Here is a 23,975-nt window from a genome sequence, read left to right as displayed (position 1 = left end):
AAGGCCCCCAAATTAGAGTATACTGAGGCCTTATTCAGGTTTGTTAGCGAACCAAAAAAGCTAACAATTGGGCAAAACCATGATGCACTGCAGGTGGGGCAGATGTAACATGTGCAGAGAGAATTAGGTTTGGGTGGGGTGTGTTCAATCTGAAATCTAAATTGCAGTGTAGAAATAAAGCAGCCAGTATTTACCCTGCACAGAAACAAAATAACCCACCCAAATATAACTCTCTCTGCACATGTTACATCTGCCCCCCCCTGCAGTGCACATGGTTGTGCTCAACTGCTAACTTGTTTTGGTTTACTAACAACCCTAAATAAACCCCAAAGTCAGCAAAAACATGAAACACGCCACACAAGTCACTTAAACTGCTGCTATAATCAAACACTTGCCTATAACTGCTGTACAAATCAATCAACTCCGTCTTACCATGTACACACAAAACTGAAAGTATAACAAACTCTTAATCAAACACAACATTTTTGCACAGGTAAGACCTTGTGAAAACATGCCAATATTCCAGTCCCACTTCCACAAATCACCTTGCTAAATAATATATGAAATACAACTTTGAGTTTGGTCCCTGTCGTTTCCCGATCTCTCTAGCTACATGTAAGCAGGACGAAGCACCTAACAGCTTCAAAAACTCAGTGAGGAAACCTATGTCTAGATAAGTACCAGTATGTAGGCCATAGTATTAGTTAACAAGTTAGGTCATAAGGTGTCATTCATCCCATTTTTAATGCAGTTACCAGGCATTATATAGCTGATGAGATGCGCATTGGTGTAAAAGAATGAGACCTGAAGATAGATGTACTGTAAATTATCAGACGTCTATAAATCTTTAACCAAGAAGAAAGTGCGCATACACTCTGTTATCCTGACCCACTGTACATGGCACGGTATGTGGTACTGCAGCAACGCACTCTGTTATCCTGACCCACTATACATGGCACGGTGTGTGGTACTGCAGCAACGCACTCTGTTATCCTGACCCACTGTACATGGCACTGTAGCAACACACTCTGTTATCCTGACCCACTATACATGGCACGGTGTGTGGTACTGCAGCAACGCACTCTGTTATCCTGACCCACTATACATGGCACTGTAGCAACACACTCTGTTATCCTGACCCACTATACATGGCACGGTGTGTGGTACTGCAGCAACGCACTCTGTAATCCTGACCCACTATACATGGTACTGCAGCAACGCACTCTGTTATCCTGACCCACTATACATGGCACGGTATGTGGTACTGCAGCAACGCACTCTGTTATCCTGACCCACTGTACATGGCACGGTATGTGGTACTGCAGCAACGCACTCTGTTATCCTGACCCACTATACATGGCACGGTATGTGGTACTGCAGCAACGCACTCTGTTATCCTGACCCACTATACATGGCACGGTATGTGGTACTGCAGCAACGCACTCTGTTATCCTGACCCACTATACATGGCACGGTATGTGGTACTGCAGCAACGCACTCTGTTATCCTGACCCACTATACATGGCACGGTATGTGGTACTGCAGCAACGCACTCTGTTATCCTGACCCACTATACATGGCACGGTGTGTGGTACTGCAGCAACGCACTCTGTTATCCTGACCCACTGTTCATGGCACTGTAGCAACACACTCTGTTATCCTGACCCACTATACATGGCACGGTGTGTGGTACTGCAGCAACGCACTCTGTTATCCTGACCCACTGTTCATGGCACTGTAGCAACACACTCTGTTATCTTTACCCACTATACATGGCACTGTAGCAACACACTCTGTTATCCTGACCCACTGTACATGGCACTGTAGCAACACACTCTGTTATCCTGACCCACTATACATGGCACGGTGTGTGATACTGCAGCAACGCACTCTGTTATCCTGACCCACTATACATGGCACTGTAGCAACGCACTCTGTTATCCCGACCCACTATACATGGCACTGTAGCAACACACTCTGTTATCTTTACCCACTATACATGGCACTGTAGCAACACACTCTGTTATCCTGACCCACTATACATGGCACTGTAACAACACACTCCGTTATCCTGACCAACTATACATGGCACTGTAGCAGCACACTCTGTTATCCTGACCCACTATACATGGCACTGTAGCAACGCACTCTGTTATCCCGACCCACTATACATGGCACTGTAGCAACACACTCTGTTATCTTTACCCACTATACATGGCACTGTAGCAACACACTCTGTTATCCTGACCCACTATACATGGCACTGTAACAACACACTCCGTTATCCTGACCAACTATACATGGCACTGTAGCAGCACACTCTGTTATCCTGACCCACTATACATGGCACTGTAGCACCACACTCTGTTATCCTGACCCACTATACATGGCACTGTAGCAACACACTCTGTTATCTTTACCCACTATACATGGCACTGTAGCAACACACTCTGTTATCCTGACCCACTATACATGGCACGGTGTGTGGTACTGCAGCAACGCACTCTGTTATCCTGACCCACTATACATGGCACTGTAGCAGCACACTCTGTTATCCTGACCCACTATACATGGCACTGTAGCAACGCATTCTGTTATCCTGACCCACTATACATGGCACTGTAGCAACACACTCTGTTATCTTTACCCACTATACATGGCACTGTAGCAACACACTCTGTTATCCTGACCCACTATACATGGCACTGTAGCAACACACTCCGTTATCCTGACCCACTATACATGGCACTGTAGCAACACACTCTGTTATCTTTACCCACTATACATGGCACTGTAGCAACACACTCTGTTATCCTGACCCACTATACATGGTACTGCAGCAACACACTCTGTTATCCTGACCCACTATACATGGCACTGTAGCAGCACACTCTGTTATCCTGACCCACTATACATGGCACTGTAGCAACGCACTCTGTTATCCTGACCCACTATACATGGCACTGTAGCAACACACTCTGTTATCTTTACCCACTATACATGGCACTGTAGCAACACACTCTGTTATCCTGACCCACTATACATGGCACTGTAGCAACACACTCCGTTATCCTGACCCACTATACATGGCACTGTAGCAACACACTCTGTTATCTTTACCCACTATACATGGCACTGTAGCAACACACTCTGTTATCCTGACCCACTATACATGGTACTGCAGCAACACACTCTGTTATCCTGACCCACTATACATGGCACTGTAGCAACACACTCCGTTATCCTGACCCACTATACATGGCACTGTAGCAACACACTCTGTTATCTTTACCCACTATACATGGCACTGTAGCAACACACTCTGTTATCCTGACCCACTATACATGGTACTGCAGCAACACACTCTGTTATCCTGACCCACTATACATGGCACTGTAGCAACACACTCCGTTATCCTGACCCACTATACATGGCACTGTAGCAACACACTCTGTTATCTTTACCCACTATACATGGCACTGTAGCAACACACTGTTATCCTGACCCACTATACATGGCACTGTAGCAGCACACTCTGTTATCCTGACACACTATACATGGCACTGTAGCAACACACTCTGTTCTCCTGACCCACTATACATGGCACTGTAGCAACACACTCTGTTATCTTTACCCACTGTACATGGCACTGTAGCAACACACTCTGTTATCCTGACCCACTATACATGGTACTGCAGCAACGCACTCTGTTATCCTGGCCCACTATACATGGCACTGTAGCAACACACTCTTGTTATCTTTACCCACTGTACATGGCACTGTAGCAACACACTCTGTTATCCTGACCCACTATACATGGCACTGTAGCAACACACTCTGTTATATTTACCCACTATACATGGCACTGTAGCAACACACTCTGTTATCCTGACCCACTATACATGGTACTGCAGCAACACACTCTGTTATCCTGACCCACTATACATGGCACTGTAGCAACACACTCTGTTATCTTTACCCACTATACATGGCACTGTACCAACACACTCTGTTATCCTGACCCACTATACATGGCACTGTAGCAGCACACTCTGTTATCCTGACCCACTATACATGGCACTGTAGCAACACACTCTGTTATCTTTACCCACTGTACATTGCACTGTAGCAACGCACTCTGTTATCCTGACCCACTATACATGGTACTGCAGCAACGCACTCTGTTATCCTGACCCACTGTACATGGCACTGTAGCAGCACACTCTGTTATCCTGACCCACTATACATGGCACTGTAGCAACGCACTCTGTTATCCTGACCCACTATACATGGCACTGTAGCAACGCACTCTGTTATCCTGACCCACTATACATGGCACTGTAGCAACACACTCTGTTATCTTTACCCACTATACATGGCACTGTAGCAACACACTCTGTTATCCTGACCCACTATACATGGCACTGTAGCAACACACTCCGTTATCCTGACCCACTATACATGGCACTGTAGCAACACACTCTGTTATCTTTACCCACTACACATGGCACTGTAGCAACACACTCTGTTATCCTGACCCACTATACATGGCACTGTAGCAGCACACTCTGTTATCCTGACCCACTATACATGGCACTGTAGCAACACACTCTGTTATCTTTACCCACTGTACATGGCACTGTAGCAACACACTCTGTTATCTTTACCCACTATACATGGCACTGTAGCAGCACACTCCGTTATCCTGACCCACTATACATGGCACTGTAGCAACACACTCTGTTATCTTGACCCACCATACATGGCACTGTAGCAACACACTCTGTTATCCTGACCCACTGTACATGGCACTGTAGCAACACACTCTGTTATCCTGACCCACTATACATGGCACGGTGTGTGGTACTGCAGCAACGCACTCTGTTATCCTGACCCACTATACATGGCACTGTAGCAACGCACTCTGTTATCCTAACCCACTATACATGGCACTGTAGCAGCACACTCTGTTATCCTGACCCACTATACATGGCACTGTAGCAGCACACTCTGTTATCTTTACCCACTGCACATGGCACTGTAGCAGCACACTCCGTTATCCTGACCCACTATACATGGCACTGTAGCAACACACTTTGTTATCTTTACCCACTATACATGGCACTGTAGCAACACACTCTGTTATCCTGACCCACTGTACATGGCACTGTAGCAACACACTCTGTTATCCTGACCCACTATACATGGCACTGTAGCAACGCACTCTGTTATCCTGACCCACGATACATGGCACGGTGTGTGGTACTGCAGCAACGCACTCTGTTATCCTGACCCACTATACATGGCACTGTAGCAACGCACTCTGTTATCCTGACCCACTGTACATGGCACTGTAGCAGCACACTCTGTTATCCTGTCCCACTATACATGGTACTGTACATGGAATATCAGTCCTAGCAGGAGACAAAACTTTTTCTCAGCTACAGTACATATCTATGCCAATGTTCAATAACAACTGCAATGAGCCATGGCTGATCTACAACAAAATAATAATAATAATAATAATAATAATAATAATAATAATAATAATAATATTATCTAATAATAATAATAATAATAATAATAACAACAATTCAAAATAATACATAATAATAATGTACTAGCAATAGTAATACGAACAAAACTCTTTTTGGTATCATTTACCATGTTATAGCTGCATATCTGGTATACAAATCTGCATTATATTACTGGCCAATTACACAACTTTACAACCCTATCAGTATTTTATCAAATAAAGTGGCAGCAACATTATTAATAACCGCCCTGTACATGGGGGTAACTGAGAAACATCTGTATCATTTAAGTCAGGCATGTCCAAACTGCGGCCCTCCAGCTGTTGTGAAACTACACATCCCAGCATGCCCTGACACAGCTTTAGCATTCTCTGACAGCAAAACTGTGTCAGGGCATGCTGGGATATGTAGTTTCACAACAGCTGGAGGGCCGCAGTTTGGACATGCCTGATTTAAGTGCATTATTATCTTGTCTACTTCTTTGCATGCAATGCAGAGTGGAAAAAAACATTGCAGGCAATAAACATATTTTCAGTGGGATCAAATGACACGGGCAGAAGTAGCTGAGCTCCTGTACTGATGGGACAGCAGATTGCAGCAGTCCCAGCATAGACCTTCCTCACAGCCCCAAGTCTGTCTCTCACACCAATACCAAAAAAGTTCTTATTTGCAGAACAGTTGGCTAGAATGTAGCTCCAGTCAGCAACATATAATAATAACAGCATAAGGACGGACTGTGAAAGTGCAAAGAAGATCCAAGACTGCAGCCAGGCACTTCCATAGTACACCCACTTCCACAGTACACCCCCACACACGCACGCACACTACAGATCCCAGGGAACACTGGCAGCAAATCACACACTATGCAGGCACGAAGGTCCTAGCATGCTTCATTGCCAACCTACCCTGTGCGCAGCTGGCTGGTGCGGACTTGGAGGCTGCAATAAAAATCTGTATCTCTCTTCTGGTCAACAAGAGCCCCTCTGCCCCCGGTGTCAGCTGTCAGAGCGCTGGGGCCCCACTGCAGGCTGTCAGGCTGGGACAGCTCTTACTTCTGAGGGGGGGAGAAGGAGGGTGAGGCTACAGGGATCAGCTCCTTGCTGCCAGCGTTTGGCTGCTGTGGCTCTTTGCTGCTAGTGGGGAATCTGGAGCCTGGTGCGTGTCACTTTGCTGGAACTTCCAGACTCCCTCTAGAGGAAAGTATTGGGAAGTGCACGCTGGGAGACATACATTTACTGTACTGTACTGTGCTGTGCCTTAATCAAAACAGCCCCTCTCGGACTTATGGGGTCTATTTAATAAGTTGAGAAAATCGCTTTCTGCGATGTTTTAAAGTTCTTTTATCATAATTTCTACATTTATTAACAGTTAGACTTTGGGATCGTCAGAGTGCTTATTAAGTGCTGCTTTCCTCTGCATAAACCTAGAACATTAACAAATACCCTCTTGCGCTGTGATATAGATATGATATGGCTGAGAAATGCAATAAATCCAACTTTAGATTTTTATATTTATAACATTTATTTATATAGAAGAAAGAATTACTTCTCAAATGAAAAACAAGACCGGTCTTAATATAAAAAATATTATGCAATGCTAAAAATGTATAATATAAGGAGGTGGATCTAAGCGAATTCTGTGCACAGAAATATATAATAGTATATAGTAGTATAGAGTCCGCTGCATTAATCCACTACAGTGGATGTAATTAGACGTTCTAGGTACGGAATTATGAGGTGTTATATCCTATTACCTAGTTCACTGGGGACATTATTGGTATTACCTATATTCACCTTTTTTGGTGGTGTATTTCTCTTTATCTCTGTTGGTGCGGGGCTTTTCCAGGGACCGGTGAGGCTTGTGATCATAACTATGTACATTGGCCCTCATTCCGAGTTGATCGGTCGGTATTTTTCATTGCATCGCAATGAAAATCCGCTTAGTACGCATGCGCAATATTCGCACTGCGACTGCGCCAAGTAATTTAACAATGAAGATAGTATTTTTACTCACGGCTTTTTCATCGCTCCGGCGTTCGTAATGTGATTGACAGGAAATGGGTGTTACTGGGCGGAAACACGGCGTTTTATGGGCGTGTGGATGAAAACGCTACCGTTTCCGGAAAAAACGCAGGAGTGGCTGGAGAAACGGGGGAGTGTCTGAGCGAACGCTGGGTGTGTTTGTGACGTCAAATCAGGAACGACAAGCACTGAACTGATCGCACAGGCAGAGTAAGGTTGAAGTTACTCAGAAACTGCAAAGTAGTTTGTAATCGCAATATTGCGAATACATCGGTCGCAATTTTAAGAAGCTAAGATACACTCCCAGTAGGCGTAGGCTTAGCGTGTGTAACTCTGCTAAATTCGCCTTGCGACCGATCAACTCGGAATGAGGGCCATTGTCCTTTCAGATGTACTTGTATCATATGATGACTCGATTGAACTGATGTGTCACCTGTCTTGAGAAAGGTCCAGTTACGGACCGAAACGTTGACACGAATAAACCTCGGTGTCGATTGATTTTATCACTGTGTATGATTCTATCATTGCGAGAGTGCACCTCCACTTCGATGGACTTGTTTCTACATTATTAGTGGACCTTATGGCCCATTAGGAGCACCCGCCTGTTGAAGTAAAATTTGTGATGTGAGTGCAGGACAACCCATGGATATAATAGTATATGTAGATATAGCTCAGTCCATAAGTTCAAATCAATTGATAAAATCAATAACAGCTGCTGATAGAACCCGTGTAGAAAAATAAATATCCATATAAAGTAACGTTGTATCACAATTCCTTATTGTATTGCCACCTGAGGTATATCTACATATACTATTATATATTTCTGTGCACAGAATTCGCTTAGATCCACCTCCAGATATTATACATTTTTAGCATTGCATAATATTTCTTATATTAAGACCGGTCTTGTTTTTCATTTGAGAAGTAATTCTTTCTTCTATATAAATAAATTTTATAAATATAAAAATCTAAAGTTGGATTTATTGCATTTCTCATCCCATATCATATCTATATCACAGCGCAAGAGGGTTTTGTTAAAGTTCTTTGGATATTTGCACTTGGGAATCCCAGTGTTTATTTTTTGGCTTGTTGACCCCAAGTCAAGGACTCTCCTGCAGCTTATAAAAATAAAAATTTACTCTATATTTGCATTTTGGGTAAGTGATTACTAAGATTCGTTGGTGTTAAATATATCAGCGCCTGGTTCAAGTTTGTGTTGTATAAATCTAGAACATGTCGACCTAAAGACCCTGGCGACCTAGAAACCCTGTCGCAGAGCCGGCCCTAACCAATATGATGCCCTAGGCAAGATTTTGGCTGGTGCCCCCTAGCACCACCGCTAGTTCCGCCTCTGACCCTGCACCCCTTTCCCAGCACCATTACCCCCCACCCATAGCAGTCCTTTTTTTTTCCTACCCCCTGTAATTTAAATAAGAACAGTGTGCACATTTGGCGCACAGACCAAAAAGGTATGTGTTAAACATAATGCTCCTTACACATTATGCCAACCCTTATTAATGCCCTTATACACATAATTTCCCTTACACATATGCCACACATTGTTAATGCCCTTATACACATAATGACACACATAATGTCCCTTACACATATGCCGCACATTGTTAGTGCCCTTATACACATGACACACACGGTGCCCCTTACACATATGTTACACATTATTAATGCCCTTATACACATAATGACACATATAGTTGGCATGTCATCTGGCAGCTCTGCTAGCGTCGGGTGCCTATTTTTTATGAAAATGCATCTTATTTGCATTGCTATGTGGCTAGGATGCACAAGCAGCTACTGCTGATTAAAATGATATGCGGCATGCCTATATACTGTGTAACTGTATCTGCATACAAAATGCTATACACAGAATATAGGCATGCCACATATCATTTTAATCAGCAGAAGCTGCTTGTGCCCCTAGGCATACCAGATGCCCTAGGCAATTGCTAGTTTGCCTATGCCTAGGGTCGGCTCTGCGCTGTCGAACTACTTACTGTCGACCAATAGTGGTCGACCTAAACATTATCAACCTACTTACTGTCGACCTAAAAACCGGATCCCAAACCTATATGGGGTGGAGGCTTGCCACAATTTATTAAGCCATCTGCGTTACCTTATGGGTCACTTTTCTTCATCTTAGTTGGGTCAGGCTACCGCCTGCATGTATTGGGTCTATGCATTATCCAGTATCTTGTGGTCCCACAACTCATATGCTTGAAACAGCTTAAACTCAATCAGATTTTATCTCTTAGGAGGTCGCTCAAAATGTGATATCTCTTACAAAATTAATCATACACTGGAGCAGATAAATACTCAGTAGGGCGTTATTCCCAAAAAATCGGACATTTCTTATCCCTGTTTTGACCCAATTCGGAATGGATCCAAATTAGATGGTTGTACCCAGTAGCGGATCTTGCTACGGGCAAGCAGGATTGCCATGGCAAGATCCGCTACTGGTGCCGCCCGGTGCTGTGTAGCTGCGGTGCTGTGCAGTGTGCGATTAAGTCATTGCACACCGCACTGCATTGTGGGAGTGGCACATAGACGCTAGAGGTCATAATTGACCTCTAGTGTCTATGCGGTGCTATGGGAGAGACGTCATGACGTCTCGCCCATAGATCCGAGGAACTGCGCCGGCGGCTGAAGACGGAGGGCAGCAGCGGTCGGGAAGCAGGAGCAAGGATGGTGAGTATTAATTTATTTAAAAATTTTTTTATGTAAGCGGCGCAACTAGGGGGCACAACTCTACAGGGGGTACAGTACTGGGGGCAATACTACTGGGGGCACAACTCTACAGGGGGCACAGTACTGGGGGCAATACTACTGTGGGCACAGCTACAGGGGGCACAACTACTGAGGGCACAGCTACATGGGGCATAACTGACCACGCCCCTTCTCCATGAAGCCACACCCCTATTTTTTTCACCCTGGGCGCCTCAAGGTCTAGATCCGGCCCTGGTTGTACCACTAGGGTAGAAGGTGTGGTCATCTGAAAGCCTGGCAGAGATCCGATTATCTGCTCGTACAGTAGCTGCAGTCCAATATCTCTGCTTAGGGGGGTATTCAATTCAAGTCGGAACTGGCATCTTGTCGGAAAGACTGCAGTTTCCGACTTTTTTAGGTCAAATAGTGTTCCGACCTATTTAATTGGGCTGCCGTTTTTCCACAGGTCGGCAATTTCAACTTGTCAATGCTATGGATCCGACATGCATTGAATAGACCATATAATGTATATCTCAAACTTTTTGCGAAGTCCCTTGCTAACAGGCTTAGAAGTGTCATTACACAGGGATGGACTGGCCCACAGCAGAGGAGGATTTACCACAAGGCAACCACGGCGGCTGCTTAGGGCCCTGTGGGTCTCAGGGGGCCCTGTGGGTCCCAGGAAGGTCCACTGATATGGCTGTATGGAGGGCATTTCCAGCGGACCAAGACCTCCGCTGACTGATGATATATCAATATGCCATTGCACTCTATTTTAAGTACTACTGTGTAATGATGATGGGGGCCTGTCTGCTGCAATCAGTGGGGCACTGATATCTAATCAATACAGTCACACTGACTGAAGAGGCTAATAATGGGTGTTATAAAATGCAGTCAGTGAGCGGGGAAAGTAATATACTGTAATAAAGGTGGAAACAACAAATAATGTAAGAGGCATAAATCAGGAAGGAAAATATAGTGCTGTGGATTGTTTGAGGGAGGGGGGCCCCAAATCTGTATCTTGCGTAGGGCCCCATGAGGTCTAAATCCACCTCAGGCCCACTGGTGTATAGAGGAAATCCCCAGTGGGCCCCATTTCCTGAGGGCCCCACCCCCTTCCATAAAGGAGCAGGTTTCAGACTGTGCACTCAATTTATACATTGTTACTGTACTAGAGGGTCAGTAGCTTGGTGGAGAAGAGACATGGATGAACTTGGGCGCTTGGTTTGTTTCTATGGAAACTGCACCAAGATTAGCTCTCTTGCCAATCAGAGTTGACTTCCATGACACACCCATTCCTCCGCCTTTATAAAGGGGCTTTGTTCTTCGCAGGCTATTTCCTCTCTACTGGTTGGCCACACACCCTGGTGGTTGAGCACATCCCCTCTGGTGGCTGGCCACACCTCCTCTTGGGACCCTACCGCTGAACCAACCATAGGGCCCTTCATGCCCCAGCCTGACACTGTCATCACATCACTTGTCCTGACAAGGTGAGGATCATTCCTAGGACCTAAGCCCTAGCTAATATATTCGAAGAACAATTAATTTGATCCAGGTGGGCAACACTTCAAAACTGTCTGGCCAAGTGATGGATTTACACATCGAGAAGCCATTTGACCAGGTCTCTTGGCCTTTTATGTACAAAACCCTTTTTGAAATTTGACTTTGGAGGCAGCTTACCCAGGAGTGTTGATGCGCTTTACACAAATCCAATGGATTCTGTCTCAATAAATGTTTTCATCTCTCAGCTGTTGAAGATTAGCGACAGGACACAGCAGGAATGTCCTTTGTCCCATGTGTTTACTTATGCCTTTTGCTCCCAAACTACAGGATAATAAACAGATTTGTGGAGTAAGGGTAGCCCCTCACAACACAATGTTGTGTTCTACACAGTCATCCTGCTCACTGTAACATCCTATTCACTGTTGTCACAGCCCTCTTCTTGTGGGTATGGTTCATTAGGTCGACCACTATTGGTCAACAGTGACTAGGTCGACACCTGAAACAGGTCGACACAGTCATTATGTCAACATGAACAAGGTCGACATGGAAAAAGTTTGACATTAGTTTTTTTTTTTAGTTTTTTTTGGTGTTGTTTTCTGCGTAAAGTGACGGGGAACCCCAATTAGTGCACCGTGACCTTTCACATGGCTCGCTTTGCTCGCCATGCTTCGGGCAAGGTGTCCCGCTGCGCTCGGCACAGGTTACTATTCCCAATCGTAGTCCACGTGGATCGTAAAGTATTAAAAAGTTAAAAAAATGTTTTAAAAAAATGTGAAAAACGCACGTCAACCGTTTTCCATGTCGACCTAGTGACCATGTCAAGATAATGCATGTCGACCAATAGTGGTCGACCTAATGACTGTCGTCCTAAGTGTTGTCGACCTAATGACCGTATTCCCCTCTTGCTGTCAAAGCCCTCTTCTCGACACATTTCATTCATAGCTCTCTCCTACTCAGCGGCCATCTTTACCCGCATTTTCTCCTGCTGGTAAAGGCTCATCTCTATCTTTGGCCACCAGCCCCTAGCAGTACACTGATTACTCCCTCGCTACTTACAGCTAAGCTGTATTGTGTATTGAGAATTGTGGCGCTCTTTGTTACCTGTACTCTATTTGTTATTTATTTACTGTAATGTTAAGTTCTGTCTCCCTGTACTGTACTGTTCTATTGTATGCCCTTTGTACGGCGCTGCAAAACACTTGTGGCGCCTCACAAATAAAATGTAATAATAATAATAATAATTATTAATAATAATATACACTTACAAGTATATCTCTACCTAATCAAAGTTTACAAAACATCACTTTTTCAACTAATCTTAGTTATCATGCAATTGCACAATCAGGTGGCAGGACGCAGTCCCAAGTACTTTGAATAGTTGTACTTGGCAAATTTCTGACATTATTTAAACATCTCATTTGACCTACAAAAACTGAATTTGCTCAATACTACACAGACTGATCAAATGAATGCAGTTAAAATGAACGCTCTATTGAGACTGCTGTATGTGTTTCATACTCTCCCATACAAGGTCCCATCCAAAGATCTCCTCTCTCTACAGAACATTCTCTCAGCTCTTTGAGCTGACAGAAACCAAGGTTAAGAATGTGAATTCTATATAAATCTACTAAGAAGACAGGCCTCAGAGATCCTAACATACAATCAGGGGTGGCTCGTGGCTGGAGGGGTGGGCCGACAGGCCGTCGCCTGGAGAGCTGTAGTCTGGGGGAGCAGCCACAGCCACAAACAAATATAAAGGAAGATCTGGCCCCCCTGATTCAGAGCTCCACCCAATTCTGTGGAGAGTTGGGGCCCATGCAGTGCCTTAGATAGTGACCAGGTGGCGGACCCCATCACCAGCACACATCTATAACAAAGCTGAAAGCTGATGGGAACCTGCGGGAGCCAGGAGCAGAAAGGGCGAGGTGGGAGGGGTGAGCAAGAAAAGAAATAACTATGACCTGACTGTGGGCAGACATGTACAGTACCAAACTATAGAGGATCAAAAGAAGGGGATAGGGGTGGGAGGGAGGGGCAGTAGGGATCACTACGCTTCAGAAAATAATGGGTGGAAAAGAACCGGAGAAGGGGTGGGAGGGAGGGGCAGTAGGGATCACTACACTACAGCAAATAATGGGTGGAAAAGAACCGGATAGGGGGTGAGAGGGAGGGGCAGTAGGGATTGAAAGGATCCCTACCTCTCTTTGATTACCTCGATGTGATGGCCACTGACGTCAGTGAGAGCAATCCTTAACGTTACACATAATACACGACACCATGTAGTTAAGAATCACTCTCCGTTTATTGTTCATAACAATGGTATATAAGGCATCATTGTCTAGGGAGGGATTGGAATGTCCAGGGAGGGGTAGGCAAAAGTAAATACTTTATTGGTTTAACTTTACTGCATAGGAGGGATAAAACAGGCTACATGGGGGGGATGTAGGATACAGCCTAGTACTTCATCTAGGGGTGGTGATTTCACACAGTTCCCAACAAACTATGGGTGGAACTATATTTATTTTATGCAATGCAAGCTAAATCCAAGGCAAAAGAAAAAGAAACAATATTTACACAATGCACAATGACAGAGGAGATTTAACCCTTCAATCCCCTCTTAGAATCATGATTGTTATACGACATGATTCTTCTGTAGAGCCCCCTTTTTGTTTCTCCAATTTTTTAGATATTGAACATAATCATCGGGTCCCTTACTATCAGAGGAGGTGACAGGACTGGGGGTTATATCATAGTACATCAGGGCCTTATCAATGCCTTTGGAGGTAAGTTTCTTTCCACAGGGAATTACACAATAAACTATAATGCCTAAAAGAATTAAAGTTACAAGTATGAATATGCTTATTTGCACCAGAGCCTGTTTCCAATTTTCAAACCACCCAAAATATTGGCTCCATGGGTTATCAATACCTGAATTTTTCTTGAGTTCTATGGATAAGGTTTCTAACTTGTTTATGGCTAAAGTAACCTTACCATTGGGACCAGTGTTGTCAGGAATATATGTACAACAGCCTTCCACCTTACTAATGTAAACACATGTACCGCCTTTTTCTGCTAGAATCATGTCAAGGGCCATTCTATTTTGAAATGTCATTTGGGAAGTGGCTTCTAGCTGTTCAGCTATACCTTTAAGAGCATCTTTGGTATCATTAACAAATCTTTGTTGATTATAATATATATAATTAATCCAGGCTACGTTTTTATTTACAGTTACTATAGGGAACAATGATTCAAAACCCGCAGCCACCTCATCTCTAGCTTTGAACTCATTTGGAACACCTCTTGGGACCCCTATAGCATCAATGTATACGTGGGGGTCAAAGCTACCTCCTGGGAGTGCTCTTTTCTTTCGATTAGCAGGAGTATTAGAGGGAGGAGTGGGGTCATCGGTGATCATTAGGAGTGGCATTATGACTTTGGCCAGGGCACACTCACCATACCATGGTGTGTCTAATTTAGTTCTAAGCTTCATATCCCCACATATATAATAAATGTCACCTAGTGATCTAGTTTGGTTAACTAAAACAGTTGTTCTTTTATTTGCACAATACCCTGGTGGGAAGGTTTTTAAATTTCTACCTGTGGTAGTGTTAGATGTATAACAGGTATAGTTTCCAGGATATATGGTTATGGTGCTTCCTGGGTTGGGATTTTTTGACAATATGGGATATTCCCTTTTCCACATTTCGCACTGACTGTCATTTGTTTTGGTGTCATTAAAAAGGCTGAAAAAACAATTTTCCTGTTCTAGGGGTATATTAAGGGGCACTGTACCTAGGTGGGGCCTAGATTTGCCACAGACATAACAGTTACTTTTATTATGTTTGCTAGCACTATACTTCATCCATTCTAACCAGAAATTGATGTCAGAGAAACCAGTTTCAATAGCTAGGGTGTCTTTAAAGGTAGGATTGTTAACGGCCATCATATCCTTGAAGGTGGTTATATGAGGTTTCAAGAGGTTGGGGCGTGGTTTAGGGGGCTTGAGCTGGGCATACTTTTCATTGTTAAACATATCCTGTAACAAGAATGGTGTAAGGGATGGGTTTAAAAAAAAGGATTCACCTAGGACATAGGTGCCTGCATCAGTAGACTGGGGATGTTTTATGCTTAATATGAATTTACTATCACATCTGTTTTGTCTATGAAGGGTAAGACGGGTAAGCAGGGACTCACCATATTTGTCTTTTCTTGAGAGAGCCTCTTTGGGCTGGTATCCATAACTATGGCCAGAATTCCATCCCACTGATCCCCAATACGCACATTTATTTCCCCAATATTTACTAGTAACACAAATATAGGCTTCAGTGGGGGTATTACGTGTACCATACTGATCACACTGCCAGGCATAATGTTTGTTAAGACAGGGAGCAATGGTACAGAAATCTATTTTATAGGCGGCAACCTCAGTATTGGAGGAGTTATACCAAAATGTGTAGGTGCCGGATTTTTGTGTAATGTCTACTTCAGCTGTAGCTTGGCAAGTGAGGACCATTAGGATTATCAACATAGTCCCCAGGATAGAGGTAGGGGACAGGTTCCTCATCCTCCTCTGTTCTTCTGTCTTCGCTAGGTGGGAGGTCAGGGCTGTCTGCCCCCGTTTGTACCTCGCTGGAATCACTTGCTTCCCTCTCTAGGTCTGGTCTAGGAATCTTTTTCACTCGGGATGCATGGATCCAGGTGGGGCTTTCCTCTGTCAGGACTGCTGTTCTGGTTACTGCTACGACCTCTGTCTCTGGACCGTAGGTAAAGTCTCCTGGGCTCTTGTTCCTGGGGAGCACCTTCACCACGACTCTGTCTCCGACTTTAAAGGGGTGTGTAGGTTCCTGTGGATTCAAAGGGTTTTTACAAACAACCTCATGTTCAATTTCATTCAGTTTTGTTATCAGGGACCTGACATACTCTTCTCTGATAAGTTCTAGATCTCCCTCCTGTATTACTAATGGTTTCTTAGCCCAAGGTGTAGGGAAGGGCCTACCCATTAATATTTCAAAGGGGGAGTAACCCAAAGTCTTTTGTGGTGTCATTCTAATTTCTGCCAAGATAATGGGAAGGACTTGCTTCCATTTGTGGAAGGTGCCTCCTGTGGCCTTCCTAAGCTTGTCTTTGAGGGTCCTATTCATGCGTTCTACGACCCCTGAACTTTGCGGGTGATACGGGATGTGGAACTTCCATTCCACCTGCAGGGCCTTTACCAAGGCCTGTGTAATTTTTGCTGTAAAGGCGGAGCCTTTATCACTATTGATTTGCAATGGGCACCCCCATCTGGGGATGATTTCCTGAGTTAGGATCCTAGCAACTGTCTTTGCATCCTCAGATTTAGTGGGGAATACCTCTGGCCATCGAGAGAACATGTCTACAATGACCAGGGCATATTCCTGTTTACCAGTACCTGGGATATGGGTGAAGTCAATTTGCAGGTGTGTAAAGGGTGTGGTGGGGTATTCAAGATGCTGATGTTTTGCCTTGTCAGGGTTGTTGGGGTTGTTTCGCAGGCAAGTGATGCATCTACTGACATACTGATCTACTAATGACTTGGCATCCGTGACATAGAAATCATTACGTAAGAGTAAGGTAGTTGTTGCCTTACTGTGGTGTCCTATGCCATGGTAGTGGGCAATGAACAAGGGTGCACTGGACTGGGGTATACAAGGTTTCCCCTCTTTGCAGATTAATCCTGTTTTAGGATTCTTCTGCAAAACTGGGTAAGTCCAGTCAGCTAGGTCGGCATTGGAGGCTGAGGCCTGTAACTGGGTGATCAGGTAATGGTTGTCGAGAGCTGGGGGGGTCATGATGGTCATGTGGGCCTGAGTGATGGGCTGTGAGGCTGCATGTTTGGCAGCAGAGTCAGCAAGGGCATTTCCAAGGGAGACTGCATCCTTCCCCCCGGTGTGTGCCCTGCAATGGAGGATTGCAATGTCAGAGGGTAAGGTTATGGCATGCAGAAGGTCAGAGATGAGTTGGGCATGTGATATGCCTTTTCCATCAGCTCCAAGGAAACCACGGCGTTGCCAAATGACCCCATGGTCATGCACGACGCCGTACCCGTATTTGGAGTCAGTGTAGATGGTGACTGGTTTATTCCGGTAAAGGTGACAAGCCCTTGTGAGAGCAATGAGCTCTGCAGCCTGTGCTGACTGGTAAGGAATGGGCTGTGCTTCCAGAATAATGTCAGGGAGAGTGACAATAGCATAACCCGCTTGGTACGTGGTGTCATTGGGTCTGCTACAGGAACCATCTACAAAAATGACATCCGCGTCGGGGACAGGGACAGGGGACATGTCCAGTCTGGGGGATGTTTCTGACTCAATGGAGGCCGAGCAGTCATGGGGTTGAGGAGGGTGGTCTTCAGGACCTTTGAGCCCCAGTAGAGCGTTGAGAATGGGTGCAGGACCTGAAGAGTTGGTGGCATACTTAATGGTGAGGGAGGGGTTGTTCAAAAGGAGAACCTCATATCCACTGAGGCGCTGAGCTGACATGTGTTGTGTGTGTAACCCTTTTAAAATGGTTAGAACATCATGAGTGGTGTGAAGTATTGTTGTGTGGCCTAGGGTGAGTGTGGTGGCCATTTCAGTTACCATTGCACAGGCTGCAAGTGCCCTGAGGCAAGCAGGCATACCTTGCACAGTGACAGGCATTACTTTGGAAAAAAATGCCACTGGGCGCAACTTTCCTCCATGAAACTGTGTGAGCACCCCCGCCATGGTTTTACAATTGTCCCTTGCAAACAAATGAAAAGGTAGTACATAGTTGGGGAGGCCAAGTGCCGGACTTTTCATTAACATACACTTTAAGCTCTCATATGCAGTTAACATTTCCTGTGACCATTGTACAGTGTTAGGTTTGTCTTTCAGTGTGGCTTGTCTCAAGATGTTATCATAATAGGAACAATCAGATATCCACTGTCTGCAGTAATTTACCATACCCAGAAAAGACAGCAGTTCTCTCTGGGTAGTTGGGGTGACCAGGCCCAATACAGACTGAATGCGCTGTGGACTGACTTTCCTTTCCCCCTGAGTGAGCACAAAACCTAAGTAATCCACATGCTTCTTACACCATTGCATTTTTGTTTTGGACACCTTGTGTCCACATTCACAGAGCCAGTTTAACAGTGATATACCATCCTCCCGGCAGGCCTCCTCAGTTTGACTACAGAGCAGCAGATCATCTGCATACTGTAGCAGGACTGAACCATGGTGAGGGTGCCAGGGCCCCAATGTGGCCTGGAGTACAATGCTATACACAACAGGTGCGTCAATGAAGCCCTGGGGTAAACGACACCAGGTGAGTTGCTTGCCCTCAAAAGAAAATGCAAAAAGTAACTGTGTCTGTGCATCCACTGGAATGCTAAAAAATGCATTTTTTAAATCAATTACCGAAAAAAATACAGCATCTGCAGGGATAGCTGAAATGAGTGAGTTAATGTCAGGTACAATGGGTGCTATAGGCACAATGAGTTGGTTAATTGCCCTAAGGTCTTGTACAAACCTTACACTGCCATCTGACTTAGCAACAGGGTTGACTGGTGTGCAGTAAGGTGAGATTACGTGTCTGAGAATGCCTTGTTGGAGAAACTGTTGTATCATTGGTCTAAGACCTTCAACCTTCTCTTGTGACAAGGGGTATTGCTTTTGATAGACAGGTTGTGTGTCAGGTTTCAGGGTTGCTCTATATGGTGTGCAAGGAATGAGGCCAGTGTCATAGGGACCCTCCGACCATAGAGCAGGGTTTACTTTGTCAAAATCAGGTGTAATGTCTGTTGCTTCCCACACCGGTAGGTGTGGGGACTCGACCTCCAGGCCACTGCTAGTGGGTGAAGGGAGAATGGAGATTTCGAGTTTGCTAAGAAGATCCCTTCCCAGAAGATTAATTGGACATTCAGGTATTACAGTGAAATTGTGTTTACCCATATACGTGCCTCCCGTGGTTCTGACACTAAGGGCATCTGTCAGGTAAGCATCTGTGGGTATCCCATTGATTCCCATTGAAGGAGCAGTCTTTTCCAAATGACCATCGTACAGGTCGACACACAAAACACTAGTAGTTGCCCCGCTATCCACCAGGAAAGGGATTGCTCTCTTTCCTATAATCAAGGTTAGTAGCGGTGGGTCCTTCCAGTGTCTGGTGAGCTGGGCAAAGGCTGGGATACCCTCCTCCGGGCCCCGTCAGTGGGAGGGGTCCTGCCAGTCAACTCGGAATCGGACATGATCCTGAAAGGGGTTGTTGTGTGACTGTCGGGGATGATCCCGGGAGGGAGCCGGAGCTTGGGGCTGTCGGTGGTTTTGTGAGGGACAAGGGCAATCCCTTGCCCAGTGATCGTCCCTTCCACAGTTGAAGCAGGAGGTTTGTTTCCTGCTGGCAGAGTCAGGGGGGTGGGGTGGCCTGGCTTGTGGGTTTTGATATCGGGCTGGATTACGGGGTGGGCCAGTGGAGTGCTGCTGGCGTCTATCTCCCCGACCTCTCTGATTTTGGTAATTATGAGTTGGGGCATTCTGCAAGGGTTTTTTAACATCAAAGCATCCTGCAGCTTCCTTTTCATATAAGTGCTTTTCAAATTCCTTAATATTATCAGAGGTCCAGGAAGAAACACCTTGCTTAACTGGGACCATAACAGATGGCAACAAGTTATTTACAAAGGTAGAAATTAGTAAATGGTCTGTATCTACAAGAGTAAGACCTGCATCTTCAGACCAACACTTTTTAAACCTCTTCCAAAACTCAGTGACAGTTTCAGTGGGCTTTTGTTTACATGCTACGGCAATAGGAAGAGAAGCTCGGGTTTTAAAAATCTCTTTCATATGGGTCTCAATTTCCTTCCACATCTCCGTTACACCGTCCCCAGTATTGAGAGGGTAGCGAACGGCATCGTTAAGGGTGGTAGGAGTGTTTATGGTGGGAATCTTTTTCCAATCCCACCCGTTGTAATGGTCTATAACCCCATCTATGATCAGCTTCATATCTTCTTGAGTATAGCTGCGTCCTGTGCAAGCCTTTTTCAAGTAAGCTATGCAGCCGTCAGGTGCAACAGTGGGTTTGGGACAGTTCTTAACAATTCTGTCTAAATCCTCTATTTCAATGGGTTTCTTTAACAACTGATCCCCTACTGTCATGAAGGGCAGGTGGGTGGCGACACCGAGGAAACCAGTGCCGGATCGCGTTGTGGAGGGGGTGAGAGGGTTGTCAGTAGCAATAGTTAAGTCAGCGTTGCGGCGGGAGACGGTTTGTCTGTTAGGAGTAGGGGCACTAGGGGCGGGGGTGGTTACGTCTATGTGGAGGGTACTGTCAGGGGGGGCTATTCCTCCTGAGCCTCCTTCTCCTTCCCCTTCCCCTCCTCCCCCTCCCCTTTGCATCGGAATTCGTGACAAAGCAACTGCAGCTAAAAGATCTGTGTCTTTTAAGGAGGGGTATAGGGGAGTGTAAGGCGGGGGAGAAGAATTTTTCAGAAACTTGTTGCTTCTAAATTCCTCAGCTTTATGCAGTCTGGAAGTTACAGATTTTATTCTACGCTGTTTCTGCTTGATATTCTTGTCATACCAATGAGGTGCTATCGTGAGCCATTGCTCTCCTCCAGCACGCATATATGTCATGTCCCATTGTGGGTCATGATCATACCATGGCCAGGCTTCCTTATCTTCCAGACAAAGACCTTTGACCATGTCCATATAAAAGGGATAATTAATACCGTCACGGGGGAATGGACTGGGGCTGCCAACTTTCTCTGTCCATCCTGCTAAGTTATCCACCCAAGGGTTAACTAAATAATAATCTGTGGTGGAGTTACGGGCAACATACTCTTTACATGTCTCCCCTGGTAAAGGTGGAGGATAAATGACTGTCTTACTCTGACCCCCTCCCATAGTAAAGAATACAATCTACACCAGCTTTCTACGCAATTTCTACAACAACTTATAACAACTGTCTATGCAATATCACAACAAAAATGCAGTTTACAAAAAAAACATTCTATGCAATTTCACAACAAAAATACGTTCTATGCAATTTCACAACAAAAAATGCAATTTAAAAACTTTCTATGCATGCATTAGCTAACACCAGTTAATTAGTCATTGACAATATCACAATATTATCTGTATAATGAGAACATGAAATCTTTTGACGGGTACGCTTACCTTCGTACAAGATGTCAGAAAAAATACAGCGTTTTAAACAGGAAGCAAGAAAAGAGTTTTGAGTAAAGATATCTGGCAGACGAAAACTTACCAGCCGTCTGAACCAAATATAAGAACTTATCTCACTACAACATACAAGAATATATATATAGACGATCAGATCGAGGTATAGTCTACGTTACGTATAGACCCCAGGTCTATTTTTTTTTTTTTTTAAGTATCCCAGATACTAACGTCTTTGGAGAATTGCGCTTTTCTCAGACGTATCTTTAAGTCCCAGACATTAAAGATTCTATGGTATCCCTGATACCTGTTTTATGTTTTTTTTACATAAAACTTCGTAATATTAAGTCCCGGACTTAAATATTACCTTGTCACGTGTTCCCGGAACACTGACACGGATTCAGCTTCAGTGTATGACCGCAATCCTGTATGGCAAAGATAGACAATAAATTCTCTATTTTTTACCATTCAGGGACGATCACTGAATTCCGGACATAGAGCCCCCAGCTGAAAGGATCCCTACCTCTCTTTGATTACCTCGATGTGATGGCCACTGACGTCAGTGAGAGCAATCCTTAACGTTACACATAATACACGACACCATGTAGTTAAGAATCACTCTCCGTTTATTGTTCATAACAATGGTATATAAGGCATCATTGTCTAGGGAGGGATTGGAATGTCCAGGGAGGGGTAGGCAAAAGTAAATACTTTATTGGTTTAACTTTACTGCATAGGAGGGATAAAACAGGCTACATGGGGGGGATGTAGGATACAGCCTAGTACTTCATCTAGGGGTGGTGATTTCACACAGTTCCCAACAAACTATGGGTGGAACTATATTTATTTTATGCAATGCAAGCTAAATCCAAGGCAAAAGAAAAAGAAACAATATTTACACAATGCACAATGACAGAGGAGATTTAACCCTTCAGGGATCACTACACTACAGCAAATAATGGGTGGAAAAGAACGGGATAGGGTGTGAGAGGGAGGGGCAGTAGGGATCACTACGCTACAGAAAATAATGGGTGGAAAAGAACCGGATAGGGGGTGGGAGGGAGGGGCAGTAGGGATCACTACACTACAGCAAATAATGGGTGGAAAAGAACGGGATAGGGTGTGAGAGGGAGGGGCAGTAGGGATCACTACGCTACAGAAAATAATGGGTGGAAAAGAACCGGATAGGGGGTGGGAGGGAGGGGCAGTAGGGATCACTACACTACAGAAAATAATGGGTGGAAAAGAACCGGATAGGGGGTGGAAGGGAGGGGCAGTAGGGATCACTACGCTACAGAAAATAATGGGTGGAAAAGAACCGGATAGGGGGTGGGAGGGAGGGGCAGTAGGGATCACTACGCTACAGAAAATAATGGGTGGAAAAGAACCGGATAGGGGGTGGGAGGGAGGGGCAGTAGGGATCACTACACTACAGAAAATAATGGGTGGAAAAGAACCGGATAGGGGGTGGAAGGGAGGGGCAGTAGGGATCACTACGCTACAGAAAATAATGGGTGGAAAAGAACCGGAGAGGGGGTGGGAGGGAGGGGCAGTAGGGATCACTACACTACAGAAAATAATGGGTGGAAAAGAACCGGATAGGGGGTGAGAGGGAGGGGCAGTAGGGATCACTACACTACAGCAAATAATGGGTGGAAAAGAACGGGATAGGGTGTGAGAGGGAGGGGCAGTAGGGATCACTACGCTACAGAAAATAATGGGTGGAAAAGAACGGGATAGGGTGTGAGAGGGAGGGGCAGTAGGGATCACTACGCTACAGAAAATAATGGGTGGAAAAGAACGGGATAGGGTGTGAGAGGGAGGGGCAGTAGGAATCACTACGCTACAGAAAATAATGGGTGGAAAAGAACGGGATAGGGTGTGAGAGGGAGGGGCAGTAGGGATCACTACGCTACAGAAAATAATGGGTGGAAAAGAACCGGATAGGGGGTGGGAGGGAGGGGCAGTAGGGATCACTACACTACAGAAAATAATGGGTGGAAAAGAACGGGATAGGGTGTGAGAGGGAGGGGCAGTAGGGATCA

At 45.0% G+C, this 23,975-nt stretch overlaps 2 protein-coding genes across 4 annotated transcripts in view; both read right to left on the bottom strand.

Annotated features, from left to right (window-relative positions):
- Nucleotides 1-6,677, bottom strand: part of GHR (growth hormone receptor) — a 636,857-nt gene extending 630,180 nt beyond the window's left edge. For both annotated transcript variants that reach the window (XM_063961562.1, XM_063961570.1), the window contains exon 1: nucleotides 6,440-6,677. The gene's annotated coding sequence lies outside the window, so the exon portion shown is untranslated. The remainder of the gene's footprint in view (nucleotides 1-6,439) is intronic.
- A 7,382-nt stretch (nucleotides 6,678-14,059) lies between these two features.
- Nucleotides 14,060-22,859, bottom strand: LOC135056414 (ERV-BabFcenv provirus ancestral Env polyprotein-like). 2 transcript variants are annotated; one of them, XM_063961537.1, is made up of 2 exons: nucleotides 22,454-22,859; nucleotides 14,060-16,623 (listed from the first exon to the last, which is right to left on the bottom strand). In XM_063961537.1, the coding sequence occupies exon 2, from the start codon at nucleotides 16,341-16,343 to the stop codon at nucleotides 14,412-14,414; it is 1,932 nt and encodes a 643-aa protein (XP_063817607.1). In that variant the 5' UTR covers nucleotides 16,344-16,623; nucleotides 22,454-22,859; the 3' UTR covers nucleotides 14,060-14,411. The 2 variants fall into 2 exon arrangements, with proteins under 2 accessions (XP_063817607.1, XP_063817596.1); XM_063961526.1 differs by having other exon boundaries at nucleotides 22,468-22,859.
- Nucleotides 22,860-23,975: the final 1,116 nt, after the last annotated feature.

This window comes from Pseudophryne corroboree, chromosome 1, assembly GCF_028390025.1.
Source record: "Pseudophryne corroboree isolate aPseCor3 chromosome 1, aPseCor3.hap2, whole genome shotgun sequence".
NCBI classification, from domain to species: Eukaryota; Metazoa; Chordata; class Amphibia; order Anura; family Myobatrachidae; genus Pseudophryne; species Pseudophryne corroboree.
Note: the sequence above shows the minus strand (reverse complement) of the source record. Positions and strands in the feature narration are given on the sequence as shown.